The sequence below is a fragment of the Giraffa tippelskirchi genome, chromosome 2 (genome assembly GCF_054371585.1).
Source record: "Giraffa tippelskirchi isolate mGirTip1 chromosome 2, T2T-mGirTip1v1.2.pri, whole genome shotgun sequence".
NCBI lineage: Eukaryota > Metazoa > Chordata > Mammalia > Artiodactyla > Giraffidae > Giraffa > Giraffa tippelskirchi.
The window spans coordinates 151,266,043-151,293,985 of record NC_137276.1 but is presented as its reverse complement, the minus strand read 5'-3'; the positions used below and the strand labels follow the sequence as shown (position 1 = coordinate 151,293,985).

The following is a 27,943-nucleotide window of genomic DNA, read 5'->3' as shown; positions in this document are numbered from 1 at the left end:
ACTTCATTACTGACCCCTAAACATGCTCTCATGCACCTCAGCAGGGTAGGTGTGCTGGCCCGGTACCAGAAAGAACCTCTTCTTTTTTGAGGTCAGATCATGGACACATGCGCATCTGAGGGTCTTAATTGTTCTCCTAGGGGCTCTTTGTAGAACATATAGATGGAATTTGTCTCCAGTTGGAACCTGGGAGTCTCTTCTTCCTGGATTTTCCTTCTTCCTTTTGCCCTATCTGCTCTTTCCCAGAATCTCCATTCTCAGCCTCTCCCTGCCCCTTGGGTCAGAGTCTAAGAAGATGCATCACTGAATCCAACCTGGGAGAAGGACAGAAAGCACTTTCATTCTTCAAAGTTGAGCATTTGCTGCTATTGCTCATTGGTTTTAATATAACTTTGATGCTTTATTAATTTTACTATTAATATTTATTTAATAATAATAATAACCACAAGTGAGCAAATACAGCCTACTCTGTAATTCTTCTTTATTCATCTGTCTCAAATTTCTATTGATTAGATGTTAAACTGAGAGTAAAAGTATGCTTATTTAGAGTAAATTTGGCTCCTTGTAGGCAGATGCAGTTTAACTGCGATGCAATAATCATACTATTTAACACTTTACATTCTTATAACTAATAGAGAAGTTTTCTTCATAACGTATTTAATTATTACTAAGGGGGGAGATCTCAATGTGGTGCTCAGAGAAAATAATTGTGGAGTAAAAGACATCTTTTGTGAGTGTACTCTGCTGAGGGTCTCAATGTCTATGTTATAATACTTCTTTGTATTTCTTTCTCCAACAATATCATCTCTGTGGATAAAAGATATTCGATATCTTGCTCTTTCTCTTTCCCCCCAATTAGTTTCAGCTTCCTTCTCTGCAAGCAATTGCCTTTATTTCATCATTCAGATAGAGTGAGGCCTTTGAAAGCTAGTGAATCAACGGAAGTCAGAAAATTATATATCATATATTTAATAATATCATTTATTCAATAATTGTGTACAATCTGATTACTGTGAGTACAGTTTTTATTTATTTATTTATATATTTATTTGTGGCTGTGCTAGGTCTTTGTTGCATGCATGAGCTTTCTCTAGTTGTAGTGATCAGGGGCTACTTTCTATTTGCGGTGCTCAGGCTTCTCATTGTAGTGGCTTCTCTTGTTGCAGAGCACTGGCTCTAGAGTGTGCAGGCTTCAGTATTTGCAGCACATGGGCTCAGTGGTTGCAGCTTGCAGGCTCTAGAGCATGGGCTCAGTAGTTGTGGTGCATGGACTTAGTTGCTCAGAGGCATGTGAAATCTTCCTGGACAGGGATCAAACCTATATTCCCTGCACTGGCAGGCAGATTCTTAACCACTAGACCACCAGGGAAGTCCTGTGAGTACAATTCTGTTTAAAAAGAGTACATGACAGCAACCTTTATTCTCAGGGTTATTTGAGTGGAAAAATCCCTTGAAGGGTATAAAAGAACTCGAATAATTTTGATTTATCAGTAATGCAAATTAGCTTTGATCTTACCATCAAAATGTCAGGGAGAATTGACTCAAAATTGGAAGTAAGATCCTCAGTTCTGGTCCTAGGCTGCTTAGGTGGTTGATGCCCTCGGATAGTTCCCTCATAGCAATAGTGAAGATTGCCATTTTATGGGGTAAAAAAATTAATCTGGCCTTTACTTTCATACCTGAAATAAAGCTAAGAGGAAAATTATGTCAATTTTAGTTGTAGCTAAGTTCAATAGAATTTCACTTCACCTCACCTACATTTCCCAAACCACTAGACCACTAAATGTTCACTGGAGATTTAAGGTCATTGTAAAATGAGATGGAATTTTGGTAATTAGCTGATTTAATGTTGAGTGCCAAGACACAATTGAGGCTCAAAACCCACAAACCTCAAATCCACTAAATTATCCTGTTTTGAAAGTCTACTTTAGGAAAAATAAGCAGATGGTTTTAAAATAGCTATTTCATTTTGTATAACCACAGTCTGAGGAAATGTTAAATTGTATAGTCTGAAAAAGCTTTCAGAAGACTCTCAAGATATGAGCTGATATATTTCATTACGGAAAGAGCATTATCTGGTTGTTAATTTAGCCAAAATATGATTTATCTCTAATATAAGCTCCCAGATATGAAAAAATATACCATTATATTTTAAATTATCAATAACTGTTAATCAAGATTCAAGTTGCTTCAAGGATTATTAGATTTGATTTGACTATTTTCTCACTTTATATTGTTTCTTCTCTGGGTTTATAGGCAATAATTTTTCAGGTGCAATTATATTTAAAAATTTAATTTTCTTTTGCATTATTTGACAGACTAGGTGTATTCCCAGATTATGAAATGTTTTATAGGACTTCTTGGGCTTCCCAGGTGGTGCAGTGGTAAAGAATCTGCCTGCCAATGCAGGAGACTCTGGAGACCTGGATTTGATCCCTGGGTTGGGAAGACCCCCTGGAGGAAGAAATGGCAACCCACTCCAGTATTCTTGCCTGGAAAATTCCATGGACAGAGGAGCCTGACAGACTACAGTCCATGGGGTCGCAGAGTCAAACACGACTGAACATGCACCTCACAGCTGCTGCATATGGATGAGTTTTTGTTTTTCTTAAGTTGTTCACTATTTTTCCTATTATTTCCCACAATCTTACAACATGAGTACAGTAATCGTTTAGTAGCTAGAAAAGCTGTGATTATGCAATATTTGCTTGACCCTAATTGATCTTTTAATCTACTGTATCCAATTTAATTCACACAACTTGGTATTTAACCTAATCAAGAATTTTCAGTTATAAAAGTCACTTTTTATATACTTTTAAACTGTGTCTACTTTTATATATAATTTTAATGTCCAAAGTCCAAATACCAATTGTTGAAAACTCTTGGCATTATATTTTACTTCTCTACCTATGTGTCTCATCTATTATGTCTTTCTCTCCATTTCTGACAAAAAGCGAGCCTCCAATTTAGCATACATAAATGTCCAGGTCATTACCCAACCTCATCCTTAGTATCAAAGGAAATTCAAATGCTATTATTACAGTGCTATGTATCTTTCAGTGGGCTTCCCTCACAGCTTCAGTAGGTAAAGAATCTGCCTGGATTTGATCCCTAGGTTGGGAAGATCCCCTGGAGAAGGAAATGGCAAGCCACTCCAGTATTCTTGCGTGGAGAATCCCCATGGACAGAGGAGCCTGGCAGGCTACAGTTCATGGGTTGCAAAGAGTCGGACATGACTGAAGCGACTTAGCACATGTTATCTTTTAAAGACTGTTACTTAGCACCTGTATGTGGATCAACAAATCTGCCAACTACGGAGTTCACTTTTACTTAACAAAATGCAATAAGCCTTCCAGGATTGGATATTCCCTCATCCCTGTGCCAACGCAGGAAAACTGACTTGGGGGAAAGCAGAAATCCTCTGGACATGGTGAGAGAAGCAGTAAACTTTATCCATATGCAGCATTTGGAGAGAAAATAAGTGGGAAGACCTTTGGAAAGTATATATATGTGGCATCTGGGCAGGGCCAAGGTTTCTTGCTGAGGTCCCAGTCTGGCTCTTTTTCTGGGACAGCAGCGTGTGCCTATCTCTTCCTGGTCTGTTCACGTTTACAGTGGGGCTTCTGGCACTATCTGAACCCCATGGGACCAATGGAGGTGTCAGCCTGCAGCAGCACTAAGCAACCTCTCCCCAAAGCAGCAGCAGGGGTGAGATACCTGCCCGTGCTCTTCACTGGGCTCTGAGCAACACCTGGGGCCCACACAGCTCTCTGGTGACAGTTAACCCTGGGACTTACATTAGCATTTATGAAAGGATGCAACCTGCCCCGTGATCACTTATTCACAGGTTCAAGATGGCTGCAGGCAGGATCTGAGCTCAGAGAGTCATAGAAACACACCTGAAGCCAGAGCTAGTCCTCACTGTTCCACACAGGGAGGTCAGAATTGGTGAGGAGCAGTGATAGTAAGAACTACTGTGGTTGCTGAGGACTGGAGCAAGGAGTGGTGGGAATCCTCTGGGACCCTGCTGGAAGGCAGAAGGGACTTGGCAGGGGAAGGCTGAATCACTAGCAAGTACCCCGGAGAGGCCCTGCGCTGGTGATGATTGTATGATCCTCATTTCTTTGCTTTATTTTTTTCCCTGGGAACCTGAGAAGTATCTGTTAAAACAAAAAGTCTCCCAAGTTTTGGGAAGTTCTGCTGTTTTTAGGATTATACTCTGAGCCTAAATCATCCCAGCCATACACAGTCACAAAAATACTCCCACAATGGTGAGTTGCCTCCTTATCCTTTGTGAGACCATCAAATATGCACAAGAGCAGCCATCATTTCAACGTATATAAACTGAAGGCCTACTATGTGCTAGGAGTTGTATTTGCTATAGCGATCAAGGGAGGTGGGACAAGTGAGGCCTGTTTCAACTGAAGACAGAAAAGAAAGTTGACTTCTGGATGTCATTCCTGTGCATCCACCATTCTGTTTAGATCCTGTAGCTGACCTGGAGTGCACTGTGCTCACTAGTAAGGGTTTAGATAGGAACAGAAAAGGTTTGTTTGACACTTTACCAATGCAGAGGGGGCTACCTGGGGAAGCCTTGGAGAATTTAACTGTTCGATAGAGTCTGCTCTAAATGTCACAGATTAGAAAATGTTTCATCAGTAGTTTGAAGTGGATCAGACTGGGAATATTCAGTTTAGCAAACCTCCCAAAAAAATGATATATGAGATCAGAAAGGTACTTTCATTAATTTACAATGAGAAGTAAAACCTTTAGGGATTGGAGAGCCCATTGTTTAATTTTTCTTCCTCTCGTTATCCTCCCCTGTAAGAAGCCAAACAATCAGCAGAAATCTTGAGGAGCAAAGGCTTAGGAGAGGAGGCTTAGGAGAGGAGGTATTTGTGAGAGACTTATGGCATTGTGTTAAGATGGCCCAGTGTATGCGTTTCTGCTCTAAGAAAATACCTACCAGGCAGACCAGATACTATGAAGAAGCTGGCAGGATTTTCTTTCCTCGAAACACAAATTGACTGGGCTCGGTCAATGTTTATACTGTGAATCTCCTTTTCCTCTAGTTTTTGGGCAGAACTAGTCTCACTACCATTCTTACCTGTATTAATTAGGTAGCAGGCTATTTTGTTTCTTTAAGGTGCATCTCAGTGTAGATCTTTGTTTTAAAATCCAGAGGGCAATCTTATTTCTCATTCTTAAAGAGTACCTCCTCATGGAATGTACTACTACTTGTGAGTGATTACTAAACTTTTAGCTATTAACTATTTTGACATCATTTCCAGTTTTACATTAGTTTCAGAAATGGGAGAAATAGCATGGAAATAGAGTGTATCATTAACAAGCTAGGTTTAAAATTAGGGTTTCGTAATGCCTAATCTGTCTTCTCTGGTAGCTCAGTGGTAAAGAATCCACCTGCCAATACAGGAGACCCAGGTTCGATCCTTGGGTTGAGAAGATCCCCTGGAGAAGGAAATGACAACCCACTCCGGTATTCTTGCCTGGGAAATCCCATGAACAGAATGACCTAGGGGGCTACAGTCTATGGGGTGGTGAAGAAAGAGTTGGACATGATTTAGCGACTAAATAACAATAATGCCTAATCTCTTGATAAATTCACTAGTTTTTGAAAGCTAATTACATGTTATTAATTTTTAATTGACAGTCATTATTTAATTGGGCACTAAGGTGCCAATTAAAGAAAGAAAAGTCTATTGTATACTAAGGAAAACAGTTTATCAAATTTCCTAGAAGTCATTGTGCATTCTACTGCTTGGAGATTAAGTAGGTGGCTCAGTGGGTAGAGAATCCACCTGCATTGCAGGAGACACAGGAGACCTGGGTTTGATCCCTGGGTCAGGAAGATCCCCTGGAGGAGGAAATGGCGACCCATCCCAGTATTTTTGCTGGGATAATCCCATGGACAGAGGAATGGTCTACAGTTGATGGGGACACACAGAGTTGGACACCACTGAGCATGCACACACTCACAAAATCAGTTTGGGAGATATAAAATGTTCTGTAAAATCATTGTCAACTGGGCATTCTGTCACTGTGATTGTGTCTCTATGGGTTAAGAAGATTGCTAAGACCAGAATAATATTCAAAACAAATAAGAAAAATCCTTGTCAGTTTTAAATCAGCTCAAGCCAGTTTGGTTGCTTGACACTGAGAACCTGGTCTGGCCTCGAGCCACGTCCAGGCAGCTATTCTGTAAATGCTCTCTCCGGATCTCCTCTCTTCATGCTTGCTTCTGCAGATTAGGCCAGAGCCACTTGGAAAGTCACCTTCCCAGGGGAGCAGGCAGTACACTGACTTGTAACTGCATGGCCACAGGGCTGGCTGTTAAATCCACTGGGTTTTCCAATGGAAAAACAAAATAGGAAGAAATGTTATGATATATTGAAACATTCAGGGAATCTTCCTTCCTGAGACAGCACCCCCTGCTCCCATTATAAAAAAGGAAATTGAAACCAGAAATATTTATATCCACTCCTAGTAAGCCAATTTATGAAAACTGAGAAAATTCACCAGATTCTGAAATCCTGTGCTCCTATTATGTAGTTATGTTGTTCAGGCATGCCTTTTAATAGTTTAAGAAAAATCTCTCTTCAACCCTAGGAAAGATAGTATACAAACAGATAGGCAAAAAATAAAAAATGTTATTCCTTGATAGTAATCCAAAGAACGCAAGTGAAAGCAATGTTAAAATAACATTTTACATTTACTAAAATAGCAAAAAAAAATTATAACAATTGCCAATGTTGAAGTGAAAGTATGTACTCATTCTTGATGGCACTATAAATTAATACCATCCTTTTGGAAAGGAATATGGAAACAAAGAACAACAGACATGAGTATAATCAAGTCCTTTGTTCTATCAATTCTACTGTGAGGAATTTTGTCACAAACAAATTAATTCAAAAGAAATAAAAAAGATATATACATGAATACATTCATTACCTCTTTATCCATAATAAGACATTGGTACAGAATAAATAATCAACATTAGGGGTATAGATTAAAACTTTGGTTGACCACTTTCACAAACTAGGTATCACATTCCTTCATCTACCATAATTGAAAACGAGCATCTATTTCATGATACAAACGTGTACTACAGACACTACTGACACAGTCCAGCAGCTGACAATGGCAAGAAATGATGGATTCTGCAATATAATGTCAAACATAAAATTTAGCTACTAAAGTTTTAATAAAATTACAGTTTCAATAGTCGAGGATACTGTTATGATGTGTATCTCAAAATAACCTAATAGTCATGAGGGAAAGTTTCTTTTTTATAGTATCACAGCAAATAAACTAGGAAGAAATCAGAGTATCACTATGTAGGTATTGCTCAACAATGGCTATTTGCATCTCAAGAAGACAACCAGATATGTACCTTTTGATGGAAGTTTATAAACATCTGTGAGGTGGTTTTGTCCTTCACCAAAAAAAAAAAAAAAATCTAAATATGAAAAGTCTCAGATTTTAGTTTATAGAAGATAAAATGTGGCAGATGGCAGTGTGACTAGAAGCATATGTTTAAATGAGTCCATGGATATTCAGTCAGCAAAATCTAGACAGTGAGGACTTCTGTAGGACTATGACCTTTTCCTTCAATAATAAAATTGCAAGCTTTTTTTTTTTTTAAGAGAGAGATCCAGGGGAAACATAGATTAAAGAAAAAAGTCCTCAAAATATATATCAATCCATAACAATATATGGACCCTTGGTATCAAGATTTGAACAAACTGTTCTTTAAAAAGTTTTCATAGGGCAATAAGGGAAATGTCAACATTGGGTATTAGTAGTATTAAGGAATTTTTCCTGACTTTGGAGAGAGCGAAGTATTGTAGCTTTTTAAAAAGAGAAGGCCTAAAAATATGAAAATAAAAAGGAAAGTCCTTTAAAAATGATGCAATATTGAAATATATAGAGAATGAATGATATCTTGAATTTGCCTCAGAACAACCTGTAGTTTCTTCAAATAGAGCTCATATCAATTTTTAAAATGCAACTATACCCTACAGAATGTTGCACATGTGCTCCAGACCTTTCCACGTAAAAATTTATTTATTCCTTTGAGGAACTTATCTTTTTTCACTGGAGCCTATTAGAGCTTATTTCTGCTTCACAAATTTTTGCCTAGCTTCTGACACTACTTCAATACCATATGAACTATTTGCCACCATTTGCTTCTTAAAAAAAAATACAAATACAAATTCCACTATTAAAATGTATTCTTACCCATGGCACCTCATCATAAAACGAAAGTCACAGAATCTGAGGCAGATTAAACCCATAAGTACTTAACAGATGCACATGATGGATTATGCAAGGAGCGTGATGGAAACAGGTTAAAAATAAATTCTCTGTCTTGAGAAATTAGACCATCTAAATGGGGAGAAAGTTGTATGGAAATAATTATAAAAACCAGTAACATTTATTGCTATCTTACTATGGGCATGGTACTAGCTAAGTGCTTTACGTGCATTTGATTTTAATCCTCAAAATGACTCTATGAAGTAGGTATTATTATTATTGTTCCTAAAATACAAATTTAAAAACTAAAATGTACGAAGTTTATGTAACTTGCTCAGTGTCATACAGATAGTAGAAGGGCCTGGAACCCAGGTCTCTGTGAAGCAAAAGCCCACACTAGCACAGTCACACAAAACTATCTGTAGTCTACTCAGTTGAGTCTACTTCAGTAGACTCTGGTAGCTGTAGCCTACTCAGTTGACATTTACTCCAAACCTTCATCGTACACAGCGGTATACAGTGAACAGCCCTATACAGACACTGCTATCTGCCACATGAATATGATGATGGTTAATTTTATGTGTCAACTTGACTGGGTCATAGGATGACCACATATTTGGTCAAATTTTGTTCTGGGTGTTTTTGTAAGGGTGTTTTTAGATGAGATTAACATTTTGATTGGTAATCAGATTGCCCTCCACAATGTGGGTGGGCCTCATCCAACCAGCTGAAGGCCTGAATGGAACAAAAAACAGTGACCCTCCTCCAGAGAAGAGGGAGTTCTCCAGCAGATGGCCTTTGGATTTTATCTGCACAGTCAGTTCTCCTGGGTCTCTGCCTGCTGGCCCACCCTGTAGATTTGGACTTGCCAATCTCCATAATCACATGAGCCAATTACTTACAATAAATTTCTTTCTCTCCTTCTCTCTATGTATATATTTAGTTCTGTTTCTCTGGAGAAGACTGACTAATGCAAATGTATTTCAAAGAAGCAGTGTTTAAATTTCCACTAAATTTTGCAACACTGACATAGTAATTTTATATGAAAATGGCCTTTTCTTCCCATGAATCATATTCCTGAAAAAAATGTGCTTCTAAAAGTCATACAAAGATGATCCTACCTGCTATATTTGATTCCATCTTACAGAAAAGACCAAAGGAAACAAGTTTTAGTTGTCATCACCAATCTATTTCCAAATCATTCTATTGATAGAAATGTTGACCTTATATCTGTATTATACAACTACTTTACAGAAAAAAATTATTAACTAGTTCAATACATTTTGGCAGGCACTGAAATTAACTAGTTCAATACATTTTTAGGCACTGAAAAACTACAGAAAAAATTGTCCCTGACTTCAACTAACTAACAATCTTAGTTTGAGCCAGATAAGCTAAAGTCTAGGCTCCAAAATTACTGCAGATGGTGACTGCAGCCACGAAATAAAAAGATGATTGCTCCTTGGAAGAAAAGCTATGACTAAACTAGACAGCATATTAAAAAGCAGAGACATTACTTGGCCAATCAAGGTCTGTAGAGTCAAAGCTATGGTTTTTCCAGTAGTCATGTATGGATGTGAGAGTTGGACCATAAAGAATGTTGTGTGTTGAAGAATTGATGCTTTTGAACCGTGGTGTTGGAGAAGACTCGTGAGAGTCCCTTGGACTGCAAGGAGATCCAACCAGTCCATCCTAAAGGAGATCAGTCCTGGGTGTTCATTGGAAGGACTGATGCTGAAACTGAAGCTCAATGCTTTGGCAACCTGATGAGAAGAACTGACTCATTAGAAAAAACTCTGATGCTGGGAAAGACTGAAGGCAGGAGGAGAAGGGGACAGCAGAGGATGAGATGGTTGGATGGCATCACTGACTCAATGGATATGAGTTTGAACAAGCTCTGGGAGTTAGTGATGGACAGGAAAGCATGGCGTGCTGCAGTCCATGAAGTCACAAGGAGTCGGACATGACTGATCGACTGACCCGAACTGATCTGAAGCTAAAGTCATTGGGCTTCCCTGATGGCTCAGTGGTAAAGAATTCACCTGCAATGAAGGAGATACAGAAGACCTGGGTTCAATTTGTGGGTTGAGAAGATCCCCTGGAGGAGGGCATGGCAACCCACTCCACTATTCTTGCCAGGGGAATCCTATGGACAGAGGAGCCTGGTGGACTACAGTCCATGGGGTTGCAAAGAGCTGGACACAACTGAAGCAACTGAGCACAAGCTAAACCCACTACAATATCATGATACCTGCTGCATTGGAGGCATGTGCTAACTGCAATGGGTACAAAGAAGTACTGTCTAATCTCCAAGACAGTCAGGAAGACACCCCAGAATTATAGTTTTAATATTTAAAAAGTGTATTGTGATGATTTTCCTTTCAGATCTTCACTTAAGGCAAGCTCCACACTATATCAACACGAAAGGAATCCTGATTATATTTTTTTCTTGTTTATTGACCTCTGTACCTAGTTCTATAGTTAATAAGGAAGCTACCTTAAAACCCAGGAGGAGCTCATGTTTTTCTAGGCAATTCCATTTTTCTTTCTGTCTTTTACAGAGTCCTGGAGGATGGGTTTCAGAGCAACATTACACTGAATGAAATTACGCATATCCAAAATGGAGTCACTTCCCTTTCTCTCTTATAAACTCCAGATCAACAATATGAGCCTCTGACTCCAGACCTACAGATGGAGAAAGAATGATTAATTTCCCCATTGGTTTTCCATACTCAAATGCAATTAAGAAATTTTAAATGGTTTAAAATAATTAACAATAAGCTCTCCTACTTTTCTCCCATCCTTGGATTAATTTTCCTTATGAGCCATCCCTGGGAACTCATATTTAAGAACTTGATCTTCCTTGACATTAATGGGACTAATGTTACCTTATAAGCAGCCCCTTTATGTCTATTTGCTCAATCAAAACCAAATTTAATCACTGCATTGCAAGCTGTGTTTTAGATAATGCTCCCAAATTAGACTCTTTGCCAACTTATGTCTCCTAGTAACTTTCTTGATCTAAATGGAACCTTGACATTAGAATAGATTTTCACATTTACTGACTAATGAGTAATAATGGTCAGATTTTAGACATATTTTCTGTGATTTAAAATTGGCCTAGTTTTATATATGCTTTAAATCAAGAGAGGTTAGGTATCTTTTATTATTATGAAAGGGTTTCTGCCCCCTGGACTCCTCTCTTCCTTCACAAAATGGCATATTGAACCATAAAACTAAGAAAGGAGGAAACATTTTGAGTGGAGGCAGATTTGTGACTTACTGTCCAGGGATATATTGGCTGGGATATACAATTCCAGTGGCATTTTGTGCGTTGGAAGGCATAACAGCTCACTAATGTCTTGTTGAGGGTGGTGGAGTGGGATGTAACAAAATTCAGTTTGTTTCAAGCAAGTGTCAGTGACCAAAGGGATCAGATTGGGAGGGACAGAGCAGGCAGCACTAGTTCTGGATATTCTGGGGCCTAAAACTGTAGAGCAAGAAGTGTGTTTATGATACGGTGAGGCATACCATGGGCCAGCTTGCTGGGGTTCAGAGCTGAGCACCAATCTCACAGATGTTCAGGAGGGAGGTGCAACCAGGCGCCGAGGACCAGCTGTGAACCCTGGTCAGTTTTAGTGAAGTTAGAAAGGAATGGTGGCTCATTGGTGCTCATGTGGCACCTGGGATTCACTTTTCATCATGGGGAGCTCAGAGGAACAGATGAGTATCATCTCGAGGAGGAGGTAGAAATTGTGCTGGGACTTGGGAAGGGTGAAATTTTAGTTAATTGTGAAGGAGTTCACATTTGAAGTCCAGTCCTACTGGGAGTGGCCTGAGAACTCAGTATCAGGCACTCAGAAAGGGGTGGGGGTGGGGCAGTGAGTCAGGCCAATCATACACAGGAGTGTGTGTGTGCTCAGTCACTCAACTGTGTCCAACTCTTTATGACCCCCGTGGACTGTGGTCCACTTGGTTCCTCTGTCCATGGGACTTTCCAGGCAAGAATACTGAAGTAGGCTGCCATTTCCTCCTCCAGGGGATTTTTCCAACCCTGGGGATCATACCCAGGTCTCCTGCGTCTCCTGCATTGCAGGCGGATTCTTTACTGCTGAGCCACCAGGGAAGCCCAGAAGAGACAGCTATTGATACTTCCCAGATACCTACTGTGAAGAAATTACTAATTCAGATCCCAACTGGTATCTTCCTGAAGGATGCCTTAAAAACAGTTAAGTGTATCATCTTGAAAACAAAATGAAGTTTAGAGTTTATTATGAAAAACAGTTATATTTTTTTGTGTCTGCCCTAAGTGAAGTCCACAGTTTATGGAGCCCAAGCATTGAAATGTTTGCTGCCTTACAGTAAGACATTTATGTGGCAACATGTTTTTCTTGTCATATGATTGTCACCTGTTAGAACTTATTGTAATCATGGGTTCATACCTTTGGCTCCAGCTCTTGTTTGCTAGGGCAATATTAAACTTAGATTAGATATAAACTCTCTGCTAAACTAAGTGGTTGAAAAAGTACCTTCAGAAGTGCAATACTGATTGTCCTCTTTCTGACCTTCTCTGTGCCTTTTCTTTCTTATCTCGGTAACGAGAGAAATAACTAGGAGAGGTGAAGTTGGCTAAGATCCACTCCTTCACTGCCTGGAAGGTGACAGCTGCACTAGTTCTTTGCCAATGATGATTTGACCGAAGAGGTGAAGGGTTGAACCTTGAACAGTAGCTATTCCGGCTTCTGAAGGAGTATGGGCAAAAGAGGGAGAGTGAAGGGCTCACTGCCCCTGCACTCTTCTGTCTCATTGTTAAACGCACCCCTATTTCCCCAAGTCCCTTCATTTTTCCCTCTACAGATCACTGATGCCAACCCATACTTGGTCCTTCTCTCCCACTTAGACTCATTACCTCCTTCTGTTGCTCTGTCATACCCTGCATCCTCTGTCAAGGTACAAGGTGAATGTGAGCTTTGGAATGACAAGGATCTCCTCTGAGCTAGTGCACCTGGTCCTCAATTTCCTGTTCTGGGAAATGGTAATAAAACCGACTTCACACAATTATTTTGAGGATTAATAAAAGTATTTTTAAAATGAATTTATGTATACATTTCTAGGCATGCAGTACACATTCTGTAAATGTTGGTATATTTTCCTGCCTATTCATCTTTATCATTTGACCATTTCCTCTTTTTACCTCTAAAACTTAACTACTCAAAGTGTGGTCTGGGGACTAGCAACATGTGAGACCCAGCCCGGACAGAATATGCATTTTAACATCTCCATGTTGTTAATACTGCATGTTAGTGCTAACATACATGTTAAAGCTTGAGAAGCACTGCTGTTAAGACAGAGACTGCTTCTCTCACTCTCCTTTTTCTAAAGGGGAAAGGATAATGAGCATCATTGATTACCTGCCTTCTCTGTGTCAGGTGCTGGTTTCTTGACTGCCATTTCCCTCCTTCTCACTCTGTGAGATTGGCACTGTCATCTCCCTTTACCTGTGAAGAAATGGAAATGCAGGGGTTAACTCCCCAACCCAAGAGCAAGTAGAGATTCAAACTCAACTCTTTTTTGCCTGCAAACTTTATGCTACTTCAAAACTACATAAGTCTACTGGCCTTTACTTCTGGAGAAGAAGACAAAAGTGGGGAAAAAAAGAAAATGAAAACAGAATAAAACAAAAAGAGAGACATGGAAGCATTAAAGGTAACCTTGAGTTTCAATTAAATCAATAAAGGACCACTTTTTTTAGACCTATAAGAAACATTTTCATATCAATTTTAAGTTAGAAAGAGGCATACTTTTTGTGTTTTTAAAAATTTATCAGGAAAGAGGAAAAAAAGTTGAAAATCACTGTTATACAGCAAACACTAATTTCCAATAACATTTTACATATTTTCTTAGTAGTCCATGTAAAATTTTTTTAACATTCCATTTTAAATCATTCCACATATAAGATGAACCTTCTCATTGTCTAATGGGTGAGATACTACTGCATTATCTCTTTGGAATTGGTAACCTGTATATTGAACTGAGTTCTCTGTGCTATATAGTAGGTCCTTGTTGGTTATCTTTAAATATAGCAGTGTGTACATGTCATCCCAAACTCCCAGTCTATCCCTTCCTCTACCCTTCCCCTCTGGTAACCATAAGCTCATTCTCTAAGTCTGTGAGTCTGTTTCTGTTTTGTAATTAAGAAGACCACTTTCTTGATGCCTGATTCCAACTGTCCTCAATTCTTTTCTGGGTTCCTTGCCCTTTATTTGATATTGACATACATTTTGGCAGCTAATAAACAGTGATAAAATATTCCATAAACATGAAGTGATTGTTCAGTTTTCGTCCTGTTTCATGAAGCAAAGTTGCAACTGATCGTGGCACCTAATCCAGCATGTGATTGTGTTGCTTCCTTTGTGAGTTTTTTAAAATGAATTTTTTCCTCCTGACTAGATTGTAATATTGTAACTATCAAAGTTAATCAATTCAGTTCAGTTCAGTCGCTCAGTCATGTCCGACTCTTTGAGACCCCATGAACCGCAGCACGCCAGGCCTCCCTGTCCATCACCAACTCCCTGAGTCTACCCAAACTCATGTCCATCGAGTCAGTGATGCCATCCAGCCATCTCATCCTCTGCCATCCCCTTCTCCTCCTGCCCTCAATCTTTCCCAGCATCAGGGTCTTTTCAAATGAGTCAGCTCTTTACATCAGGTGGCCAAAGTATTGGAGTTTCAGCTTCAACATTAGTCCTTCCAATGAATATCCAGGACTGATCTCCTTTAGGATGGATTGGTTGGATCTCCTTGCAGCCCAAGGGACTCTCAAGAGTCTTCTCCAACACCACAATTCAAAAGCATCAATTCTTCGGCGCTCAGCTTTCTTTATAGTCCAACTTTCACATCCATATATGACCACTGGAAAAACCATAGCCTTGACTAGATGGACCTTTGTTGTCAAAGTAATGTCTCGGCTTTTTAATATGCTGTCTAGGTTGGTCATAACTTTCCTTCCAAGGAGTAAGCACCTTTTAATTTCATTGCTGCAATCATCAAAGTTAATAAACCATTCCAATTTACCAAACTTTTCCTCTATTATCATTTTTCCATACTTTTAAGCTTAACTTACTAGACAACATTCCCTAACTTGCCAGAAATGGGACAACTGTTCCCAATAAGCAATTTTTTGAAACCTCTCCACCCCACTTACTCATGTGAACATAAAACATCATTCTATAAGAGGGGATGATTATCTGAATTTATCCCCTCTGGACACCCAAACTGGCAGTCAGGTTGTAGTAGTCGTCCATCCCAGATAACTATCTGTTGTGGGAATGAATTTCAGTTCACAAACAGCCACGCAGGAAATATCATATTTCTTTATTTTCCCTAAATCACTGAAATCTGGCTCGGAGCCCCCATCCTGCAGAAGAGGAATAGCACTCACTCACTGTCTTGATGGGGTCTTGCCACAGAACCGTGCTGAGATTCTAGGGAGAGATGGACCACTCTGGCATTGACCGATGGGCCAGCCTGGCTTTTGTTGCCAGGCCTGTGTCTCATCAGGATGGGCTGAGGGCTCAGCTGCTTCTGGACCATGCCTGAGAAAGGAGAACCCTGGGACAGCCAGGTTCTGTCCTCCTTTGGAGGACTATAAACCTTCCTCTCCGAGGCTTTGCCTTGTCCTGTGGCTCTGCTGTTAAGCAGTGCAGCTAGTTCCTGGTGCTCTGCAGAGCCTGCTGACTTCAGGCCCCTGTCCAGTCTCCCAGAATCTTCTCTCTCTCTTCTGATTTAAAAAAATGCTTTGCTAGGACTTCCCTGGGTGGTGATTTAGAATCCTCCTTCCAATGCAGGAACTCAGGGTTTGATCCCTGGTTGAGGAACTAAGACCTCACATGCACAGGGCAACTAAGCCCATGAGTTGCAACTACAGAGACGTCTGCGCACTGCAAGGAAAATTCCCACATGTTGCAATGAAGATCTCGTGTGCTACAACTAAGACCTGCCGCAGCAAATTAATAAATAAATATTAAAAAAAATAAAAATGCTTTCCTTTCTCCTCTTCCCATGTAGGGCACCCACAATTATGTCTTTTATGACTTAGGTGTTTCAAAAGACCAGAAGAACTCTGATTTCATATGTACATGTTTTCAGCTCTGTAAAAATTCCTAAGAAGTTACAAATGAACTTCATTCTTGCTTGAGACTGAAACAAGAGAAAAAAACAGGAAGACTGGGTAAATTAGAATTAAAAAAAATTATCCAGTGTATACCAGTCCCTTGAAAAGCCTTTTATCTTGGGATTTTTGTGAAGATAATAAAGGCATTCATGTTTGATTAAATCTACTTTGGGATGAAAATGCTATACACTTTATTATAAACTATATTAATGATAAGTATATGATTCTGATATAAATTTCCAGTGCCTGCCTCCTGGAGCTGGGGAGAACTCGTAGTCCAGGGTTAGGCCTGATCTGTGTTCCTTTGTGGTATTTCCTCTCCTACTTTGGCTCATGGGGCATTTCAAACTTCATTTTTAAGGAAGAGACATTCTTTACTTGCTGTCTTAAGGGAGAACAGATTCCCAAACCAATTCCCCTGTAATATCATTAAACATTCCTCCTGCTCTACATATGCATCATGCATGATGATATAAATATATCATTCTGTTTTTGATTCATGGATTTAACATTTTATCTTTTTTCATTGATTAATCATAGTCTTTTTGAAATTTATTTGTGCCCTGTAGGATTCTCTAGCATAGGAAACTATGTTACATAAGTATATACATATACATTGGAGAAGGGAATGGCAATCCACTCTGGTATTCTTGCCTGGAGAATCCCATGGACAGAGGAGCCCTGCGGGCCACAGTCCATGGGGTCACAAAGAGTCAGACATGACTGAGCAACTAACACTACTACTATACATATAGATATATATGTATTTCCAAATAGATAATCATGTTTTTAGATTTGAGTATTTTAAATTTGTATTTCAGGTATATTAAATAAAGATCCAGGTATAGGTTGATTTTAAGACTTTTAACTAGATAACTTGAAGGTGAAAACCATTCTAAAGGGAGAATAATATGCTGTTTTTCCAGAGTGAACTAATAAAAACCAGCTTATACAAATTATGTGCTCCTGAGATGTGTGAGGCACAATTTTATAAATTATATCATATTTTTAAAGTATTAAGATATGTTGATAAAACTTTTAGGAAACCCTTTTCACTTTCGAAAGTGAAAAGTTGATTGATAATTTACCTCTTTTCAGCATGATGAGATGTTTAATAATAAGGGCTCAGAAATTGGACTCTATGGCTTTAAAATCTATCTTCACAGCTTTTGTGTGATGTTGAACAAATTACTTAACCTCTCAGAACCTCCATAAAATGAAGATAATAATGTCTACTCACAGGGTTGTTGGGATAGAATGGGAAAAATACATGTAAATCACTTAGAACTATACCTGACACTCATTTAGTACTTAGTAAATGCTAGTTATCATTAATATTTTAAAAATAGGATGAGGCACCACTGTAAATGATCATGGCATGTAATCCATCCCACCAATTATTTATGGATAATTATTACTTATTTTTTTGGTACAAGTATTACATATGATGGACTCCCCTGGTGGCTCAGATGGTAAAGAATCCACCTGCAATGTGGGAGGCCTGGGTTCGATCCCTGTACCAGGAAGATCCCCTGGAGGAGGGCATGGCAACCCACTCCAGTATTCTTGCTTGGAGGATCCCCACGGACAGATCCCCATGGGATCACAAAGAGTCGGACATGACTGAGCGACGAAGCACAACACAGCACAGCACATTATGTATGATGTGTTTGACATATTTGCTTCTTGTAATGATGAAACTTCAGAAAATTCACCACGTGTTATCAAGTGTGATTGACTTGAAGAATTATTGAGTATAATCTCAATCATAAGACTGGAAAACCTTACTATGGAATCACATGGGACTCTTTCATGAAACTCTCTGATACACACCCATCCCCTTACAACAACTACACACTCACATACACACAAAAGATACAAAAGATACTGCTTGTCTCAATGTTTGCATGCAAGAACAAACCAGAAACTGTGTGTCTCTGAAATAAAACATTAACTTTTCATGCCAATCTAGGTATTTGTTGTTTGCAGGAATATCATTTAATAGATAGGTATTAACATTTTACAAATGGTTATTTAGGCTGCTGTATTTTAACTCAGCATTGGTCAGTTTTTCTGAAATGTGATATATTTTCTTCCCTTTTAATAACTGTACTAATAACAATAGTGTGTGAATGCTCAGTCACTTTAGTTGTGTCTGACTCTTTGGGACCCCATGGAGTCTGTGAGGTTCCTCTGTCCATGGGACTTCTCAGGCAAGAATACTGAGTGGGTTGCCATTTCCTCCTCCAGGAGATCTTCCCTACCCAGGGATTGAACCTGTGTCTTCTGCATTGGCAGGTGGATTCTTTATCACTAGCCACCTGGGAAACCCCAATAATAGTGGTACCTAACACTCATTGACCAATTACTACACACCTGTGCTTTCTTTGTATTAACTTGGAACAGCCTGATGAGCTGGATACTCATTACTTCCATTTTATAGGTGAGGCACAAAAGTTTGAAAGCTTGACTAAGTTAAAACTAGTGAGTGGTGGAGACTGAATTTGAATCAGTCATCTCTAGTACCAACTCAGTTTAACCATTACACCATACTATATACTAAGTTGAATGTATTATGTTCTACAAAATGCCTGACTGGGGTTTGCATTTGCCATGGGGTTTATTTCAAATCAAGTGAAAATCAGAAGTGTGACTCTGAGACTATGTTACAGTGAACTTTATGACATTTTTGTAAAATATTTTATATAGACATGTTGTGTCCAGTTAATATAGATTTTGTTATTTTAACCTCTGCGTTGGTTTTTTAAAGTGAATTTTTAAAAAGCTCTTTTTTAAAGGGAAAAAAACCCCAGGCTTTATTATGAAGCCCACTTTGTCATGAAATGTGTTGAATGAGACCATGAAAATAATAAAAATGGGACCCTGCATTTGTCTAGTGGTTCATTTAAAAAATGTTTATAGGTGTTAGATTCACTATTACAGGAGAAGCACGTCTTTACTTGGCAAAAAAGATCCAGCATCTTCTAAGAATTACATTATCACATTCACTTGACTAATGAACTCCTTAAAGCTTTATAAATAATATCCACTGTCCTTAAAAAAAGGTCACTGAGTCTGATGAGGGAACACTTACTCTCTCTTTAATTTCAAGGAGCTTCTAAAAATAGTGATTGGACATTATCTATTCATTTATACAAGCATCAACTTTATCTTTTGCTTCATTAATAAGAACTCCATTTGGTGGAAAACTGTCTTGTGAAGCTCGAGTTCTGATGAAAAGTCTCCAAGGCACTCACTTGTATCTCAAGTCATCTGGGTAAATTTTGAAGTGGGGCTTGGTATTAGGTTAGTGGGAAAAATATCCTTTAGCTGTAAGCTTATAAGATGTTTGCATTCCCCTTATTACTGTCATTTTCAGAAGTCTGTTTCTGCCTTTTCTAGACTAGCCCCACAAACACGTGGGGACTCAAGACAGTCCCTGACTCCTTCCACTGTTCTTCCCTTCCTCCCTTGCACTCTCCTCCCCTCCCTTTCTTCCTTTTAACCAGTGTCTTGCACTTACTGTTTTTCATCTTTCCTACAGGGCCACTCAAAATAGATTCACTCCCTCCCCAGACTTACAGTCTTGCAATTAACTAGAGGTAATTATTATCTTTATTCATATCCCTCCATCTAAGATTAAATAATCACTCTCTATTAAAGGGGATAAGATGTTTCAAGCTTTCGTTACAAACAAGTTATAGACAGTATCTATTGAGCACCTACTATGTGGCAGGCAGTATACCTACACCATTTCTAATCCTTACAACCTTGCTAGATGAGTTAATGATACCTAACTCATCTATGACAGCCTTTATCATCATAGCATCTAAGACATGGGTAAACACAACTAAAGCCATAATAGTGGCTGACACAAAGTAACATTCAATAAGTGTTAACTGTTCAATCTTGTACTTCTGCAAGCATCTGGAAAATTTTTTGACTCAACTATAGTATTCTACATTTATTCATTTTTAAAAAATTTCAACATAATAGAATTAACCTGAGGAAAACTTTTGGCTCCTCTTATTAGTTCACTGTTTTTCCTAGCTTTGTATTAACCCATATTTTTGGTCTTTAAAGTCATTCAAAAGAATGATAAAAGATTAAGGATGGAGGCCTGCAATTTTCAAAAACCTTCAGGTTATTCTGGACCAGGCCTGTCTTGTACAGTTCTCTGAGGTTTATTTCTTTTGTGGAAAAGCACTATCCTGCACAACAGGGGGAATGACACCTAAAAGCAGACTTTCAGCTCTAACAGGAGAACACTAAAAACATAGCTCTAGTGTGTTTCCATGTATTAAAATTCAGTTTGAAAAGATGCAATTTTTTCACAGCTCAGTTAAAGAGAAGGAGAAAGAGTACAAGGCTGTGGTGATCAGGGGTAGGGTGGCTGATTCAGCTGGGTCAGCTGCCATTCCAGCCTGGGAACTGGTATACGAAGGCATTTTCTATTTGGGGAACATCATTTAATGAAGAGGCATTAGAAATTTTCCATTGGCTATGTACAATACTGTATTTTAACTCAGCATCGCGTTTTTGCCCACACATCAGCTTGGATTTTTGGCCAGTTGCCTTGGGGCTTCCCCAGTGGCTCAGTGGTAAAGAATCCACCTGCAATGTAGGAAATGCAGGAGACTGGGGTTCAATTCCTGGGTCGGGAAGATCCCCTGGAGGAGGGCATGGCAACCCACTCCAGTATTCTTGCCTGGAGAATCCCATGGACAGAGGAGCCTGGCGGGCCACAGTCCGTAGATCACAAAGAGACACGACTAAAGCAACGTAGCATGCGTGCACTTGAGTTCATACTTCTTTGAACTGGGAAGGACTTGCAGAACTAGTCTAGATGGTTAGAGAAACTTCAGCGGTAGGACAGCTGTGGCTGTTGATCTGGGATGCTCCCCTTTGGGGAAGGAAGTGCTCTGGAGTATAGAGTGCTTGGTCAGATTAGGGAACATGAGAAGAAGCTTGCTGGAAGGAGATCTGGGATTTGATTTCTGTGTGTTACACCCAATCTTAAGTGGTACTGGGAGCTGTTCTTGCCCTGAAGATGACTGTATCAGCTCCCCAACTCCGTCTTTTCTGTTTTCCCACAATATAACTTCAGCCTGACATAGTGAGGGTTAAGCTGCCTTCCAAAGCACAGAAGGTCACCCCTATTCACAAAATGTTGAGGAGAGAAGCAGACTGGGAAATATATTTAGTGGAGATTTTAGTAAAATATATTTATATGGTTCACTGTCACTTTCACAGAAAATGTTGTTGCCAGTCATTCCAGTGTAGGAAATGGAATGGCTTCTAAGAATATTCCTACCAATCTCTGTGTTGACTCACATGTCATTCTCTACCCAAGAGCACAAGGCCACTTTCTTATCATGAGAAGTACATGTTCCACAGAGACCTGTACCCGTGGCAGTGTGTTATGGAGGAACACCAAGGTTTAAAATATTAGGAGCCAGAAGCTAGTCTAAAACTTTTTTTTCCAAATCTGATAAATTATAAATAGAAAAAAAAAATCTGAGGATAGAGCTTCTCCCAAATTTGACAGCATTCTAAGTATTTACATGACATTACCAAATATGAGTTATGAAGCTAAAGTATGTCAATAATATATCAATAATAAAGAGCAAAAAGCTTCAAACACTGAATTATCTATTTTCTTTATAGAAAATATTACAAAATAATTGTCAACGGAAGATCTGATGAAAGAATATACAGGCAAAAATGTTCCCAACAAGGATTATAATTATAAAGGGGTGCCAGGCAGATAATCAATAAAAATATGGTTGCTTTCTTGGATCTTGTGATTTTGTGACATGTCAACTTTTCAAAATTTGTAATTGGTTGTGATTTATTTTATCATTCCAAATAAATATTCATTTCCATTCCAGCTTTTTCTGTTGTTACTGATCTTTTGGCTACATGCCCACTATCTGACAACAGATACTGTCTTCTGCTTTTGACTTTTAAGTGGTACTCTGTTTGACCCAGCTCACAGTCAATAAACGTTACTCTAGGGAATAAAAGGATAAATCATTGCAGTCTGGAGGGTAAGGTGGACCTTAAGAGAGTGGATTTGAGAGTGGACTCATCATACTCTTGGATTTGGAGGATGGGTAGAATTTGAAGATGTGAGAGGGGTAGTGACATCAGCAAAGATGTAGAGATAGGAAGACCACGGAGAGATCAGAGGATAACAAATAGTTAAGATTAAGCTAAAAAAATTGAAACTCTGTGAGGTGGTGGAGATATTAACTAACCTTATTGTGGTAATCACTTTTTCAATATGTACTTATATAAAATCACTACGTTATGCACTTTAAACTCACACAATGTTATTTGTCAATTCTATCTCAATAAAGCTGAGAGAAAAAAGATTGGTTCCAGTGAAAGGCTTGTGTTGTATAAGGGGTGAGCAAATAGGAAAGGAAGTTTTAAGCCACATTAAGGTAAAAGAATCTATTGTAGATTGTCAGATTAAGGGAATTTAATTGTATTGTACAGTCAAGGGAGAGTGTATTGGCCATCTGTTGCCTGTGCCTACAGATAAGCCCACCCTCTCATCTTGTAATAGCACCCTTATTTTCTATGGGAACCATGCTTTTTCTCCTTTTGCTCTATGTTGATTGGATGGGTTCACATCACCCCAGGCTCTAGGGATGGGCCCATGACTCAGGTCTTACATGTCAGACTCAGTGTTAGGACTTCTGCTGGACTATTGGGAAAGAGTCCTCTCTTTCTGCTAATGATGTTGCATTTCTCTAGTATGAATCTGCTGGTAGTGGTGGCTGAAAGTGGTGGCTAAGTATGTGGTGGCACATGCTTAGGAAGAGTGTGCCAGCGAGTGAAGCCGACCCATAGCCAATAGATGGAGGGAGAGAGACTCCCAGTGATGTTGTTTAAGTAGTAGACACTTGGGCAACCATGCTTGAAGAGAGATATCCTTGGCCTTTTCAGTTAGGTGTGAGCCAGTACATTTCTTTTTAAATTTGTCAGTAGGAACTGGGTTCTTATATTTGCAACTGAAAGACTTCTGATTACCATAGGCTATAAAAAGAGTAGGGTTTTATGAAGATTAATCTAGTAGCAAATCAAGGATAGAGAAATCAAGATGCTGGTAGTGGAAATAGGAAGGAAAGAAAAGTAAAGAGGAAGAATTAAGAGGGCTGGTTTCTAGAATAGGAAGAGGAAGCAAAAATGACTGGTATTTGGAGACTAAGTGAATTACAAAGAATATCATGTTCCCCGCCTCCCCCTCCCCCGCCATTCTCTCAGGGGTAAGTACATTTATTCTTAGGTTTTCAGTTTGAGGTGATGACAGGAAAATCAAGTGGAAATATTTAGCAGTTAGTTTAAGTGTAGAGTTAAACCTCAGGAGAAAACTCAGGATCCAGGATATAATAAGTACGTGTGTTGGCAAGATGGAACAATGTGATGATCTGAGCAGAAAGCTAAGTCTGTGACAGAAGACTGAGAAATGGGCTGATGGACAGGAGACACAGGGCTTGGAATGAATCAGGTTCTTTTCCTCTGCCAGACATCTAGTCTCTACCCGCTGCAATTCAGGAAGCAAAGTCCGTGAAATGAGGACATGCGGCTTGGGTGGGCACCACTGCTTAAAAGTGCCTTGCAAGGCGAGAACTGAGCGTGTGTGGGTGAGCTTTCTGAAGGAGAGAGTGACGAAGAGCAAAAGAAACAGAGATGGGAGGGTTGATTAGAAAGCTCTCTTGGAATTCAAAGAAAGAGAACCTCTCAAAAAGGGGATACTCAGCTGCAGAGAGATGAGAGGAACAGCCTGGGAGACTGTCGATTCACTGGGCTCTAAATGTGGAACTAGATTCAAGTGAGTAGTTAATATAAAAGTGGAAGCAGTGGGTGGAGACCAGAAGTTTGGCAGAGAAAGGAAGTAGAAGGGGCAGGGTAGTTTACTAGTGGAGCAGCTTAGTCAACGCTTTTTGTTTGCTTTGTTTTATATCTAGGACAGAGGAGGCTTGTTTCAGAGGGTAGACGGAAGAAAGGGCAAGTGAATTAGTAGGGAGTGAAGAAGATAGAGAGGATTCAACTGAACAGAGGAGACAAGGCAGACAGCGGTGGAGAGAGCAGATGGGAAGGGAAGCAATACATCCCCCATCAGAGACCAGTGGGGAGGATGAGAGAAAGGGTGTAAAGAGAGATGCTTGGAGGCAGAATGAGAGAAGATGAGGCATCTATCATGTGTTTCCAGGATCGATAAGACAGTAACATGAGGTGTCTGATGCATTCAACAGAGTCTGTGAATCAAGTTACAGTGAGGACATCCAAACTGCTTTTCTCCCCAGGAGACTTCACAGAAGATTATATTACTGTAAACTGATGTTTAAGTGAGGAAAAAGAAATAAAACTAAAAGGATACATAGTCTGTTGCACACCTTAGCTTTATTGCTGCCAGTGAAAATGGGGTGATTGTCTTGTCATGACAAGAAGTAGATAATGCAAACCACATTATGACATGATACAGACAACTGGTCATCACTTATATGAAGTAAAAGTACATATATAATTGGAGGTGACATACATTTCATGATTGTTCTGTGGGACTTTCTCTGGGAGGATCCCGGAGAAGCCAAATATCAAGTCTGGTGGCTGTGGCTTACTTTAATGAGTAATAAACTCATCACAAGAAGAAGAAAGACTTGCTATGAATCAAAGGCAGAGCCAAGAGGTAGTCTATCTTTGGTTCCTACTATCAGATCAAACCACTCATTGCCAGAAGAACTGGAGAAACCTGTAGGAAAGGAGCGAGTCATTGTGCCTTGTCTGATAAAAGTTGCTGCACTCTGTCTGTCTGTCTGACTGTCTCTCTCTGACAAAATTGTACTATTGTTCAAGGCAATGGTTTTTGCCCTGAAAAGGCAGCTTGTGCCAATGTTGTGATGATGATTATGGCCCTCACTCAGATCTCCCCTTTTTGAACCAGTCATGTGGCATGCAAGAGACTCTAACCGAGCCCCTTCTTGGCACCTTTTGTGCTCCTGGACACACCCCTCCTTGGGTCTATATAAGGAAATAAAAAGCACAACTAGTGGCAGGACTGGGTGGCAGGTGAATGAAGGAGGGCAGGACTCTCTTATTAAGACCTTTTACTTAATGACAACTACGTCAAAGAAGTGCGAGGCCAAGAGAATTGGCCAAAAAGTCCAAGCAGATGCTTGTAGGGGAATAGAGTGTGGGAAAACATAACTATTTCTTGCAAAGTAGCTAGAATCATGTCATTATCATGGACTCGTGATAATATAATTGAATTAGGCCATATGACTATAACAGTTTCCTGTCAAAAAAAAAAAAAATTCAGTCGCTCATTTGTGTCAGACTCTTTGTGACTCCATGGCCTGCAGCATGCCAGGCTTCCCCGTCCTTCACTATCCCAAGTCAAGGGGTCCTAATAAATGTGCAATTTGTGAATCTCTGCTGAGATGGGCCAACACTCCCCAAGGAGTGTTTGGAAATGTGAGGGGGTGTTCTAGATTGTCACAATGACTAGGATGAGGCTGGTATTTAGTGGGGATGGGGTGCAGTGATGCTTAATGTCCTGCACTGACTGCCTAAAGAGAGCAGCACAGGAAAGAATGGTCCCACCAAACATGCTAATATCATCCTGATGAAGAATACCAAGTCACAGACACCTCCCTCATGGAACAGACTTCTTAGCTTTTGATTCATGAATAAGATTCTATGAAAACAAAAATCCAAGTAAGTTGGACATTCTAACATTGATACTTTCAATACCATTTTCAAATATGAAGGATAAGTACCTAGGGATGGAGCCTAAGTTTGGGGAGAAAGAATAAACTTGTTTGGATCTATGTTCAGAATACAGCATAAATGGGAGAGGGAGGTAGGGAATTACTGTTTAATGGGTAGAGGGTCAGTTTTGCAAGATGAAAAACTTCTAGAAGTCTGTAGATACAACAATATGAATATACTTATCACTATTGAAGTGTACATGTAAAAATGGTTAAAATGGTACCCACAGATATAGAAAACAAACTTACAGTTATCAAAGGGGAAAGGGGAAGGAAATGATAAATTAGGAATTTGGGACAAATATATATACATTACTATATATAAAACAAACAGGGAAGTGTATTTGATATTTTGTAATAATCTATCATGGAAAATAACCTGAAAGAGGGGCTTCCCTGGTGGTACAGTGGATAAGAATCCACCTGCCAATGCAGGGTCATGGATTCAATCCCTGATCTGGAAAGATCTCACATGCAATGGAGCAACTAAAGCCTGTGTGCCATGACTACTGAGCCCAAGTTCTAGAGCTCACAAGCCCCAACTACTGAGTCCGCGTGCTGCAACTACTGAAGCCTGTGCACCAAGAGCCTGTGTTCCACAATAAGAGAAGCCACCACAATGCTGTGGTGCACAGCACACTGTGCACCCCAACAATGAGTAGCCCCTGCACACTACAACTAGAGAAATCCTGTGTGCAGCAACCAAGACTCAGGGCAACCGAAAATAAATAATTTTAACAAATAAAATAAAATGTATACACTGCCAGGGGCTTCCCAGGTGGCACTACTGGTAAAGAATCTGCTTGCCAATGCAATGTAAGAGACGTAGGTTCGATCCCTGGGTCGGGAAGATCCCTTGGAGGAGGGCATGGCAACCCATTCCAGTATTGTTGCCTGGAGAATCCCACAGACAGAGGAGCCTGGTGAGCAATGGTCCACAGGGTTGCAAAGAGCTGGACATGACTGAAGTGACTCAGCATGCACACATATATTACTAAGCTTATAAAAATGGAAATAATAAAAAACCAGTATATATAATAAATATATATATATCTAAGTCACTTTTCTGTATACCTGAAACTAACACATTTTAATTTTAAAAAATGGTTAATAGGGTAAATTTAATGTTATATGTTTTCTTTCATTAAAAAATCAACAAAATAATAAAATTTAAAAAGTATATAAATGGCTTGAGAATTGGATGCACCCCTCATTTCAAACCTTTGAAGCAGAATTTCCACATAGCAGGGACAGACCTAGGGAAATCAAGGAGAAGCTTGTATTTAGGGTTCCTGGTCATCAATCTTAGCGTTCCTGTATCTCTTTCCCAGCAGGAGTCCTCTCTGCCATCCCTCAGGATGCCACAGTCTACTGATAATTCCTTAGCTTGGTACAGTTGAGCAATCCATTTGCTGTCCTTGATCCCTTTCTTTGCCTTGTCTCTCCCATCTCTCTGCCCCAATCCAGCCTCACCCAGGCTCTTCTGTCTCTCCGCTGGGCTCCAGCAGTAGCCTACGACCTAGTCTCCTGCATCCCTGCTAGTCCTTGCCACTACGCCCGATCCATTTCCCTCACACACCAGCTATAAAGATGTCTTTTACACATTATTCCGATCGTGCCATTCCTTAGCTTCAAATCCTTTAATACCCTCCCTTTGCACTGAAAATGAAATCAACCCCTTTCATGCCTCTCTCCTTGCTCGTTTGAACCTCCT

At 39.6% G+C, this 27,943-nt stretch overlaps 1 protein-coding gene across 1 annotated transcript in view; it reads right to left on the bottom strand.

The window, feature by feature from the left end:
* The window catches only part of LOC145539602 (uncharacterized), a 94,618-nt gene that overhangs the window by 4,866 nt on the left and 61,809 nt on the right, over positions 1 to 27,943 (bottom strand). The window contains exon 4 of the mRNA XM_081573651.1: positions 13,686 to 13,772. Within this exon, the coding sequence (XP_081429777.1) occupies positions 13,769 to 13,772 (4 nt within the window). The 3' untranslated portion in view covers positions 13,686 to 13,768. The remainder of the gene's footprint in view (positions 1 to 13,685; positions 13,773 to 27,943) is intronic.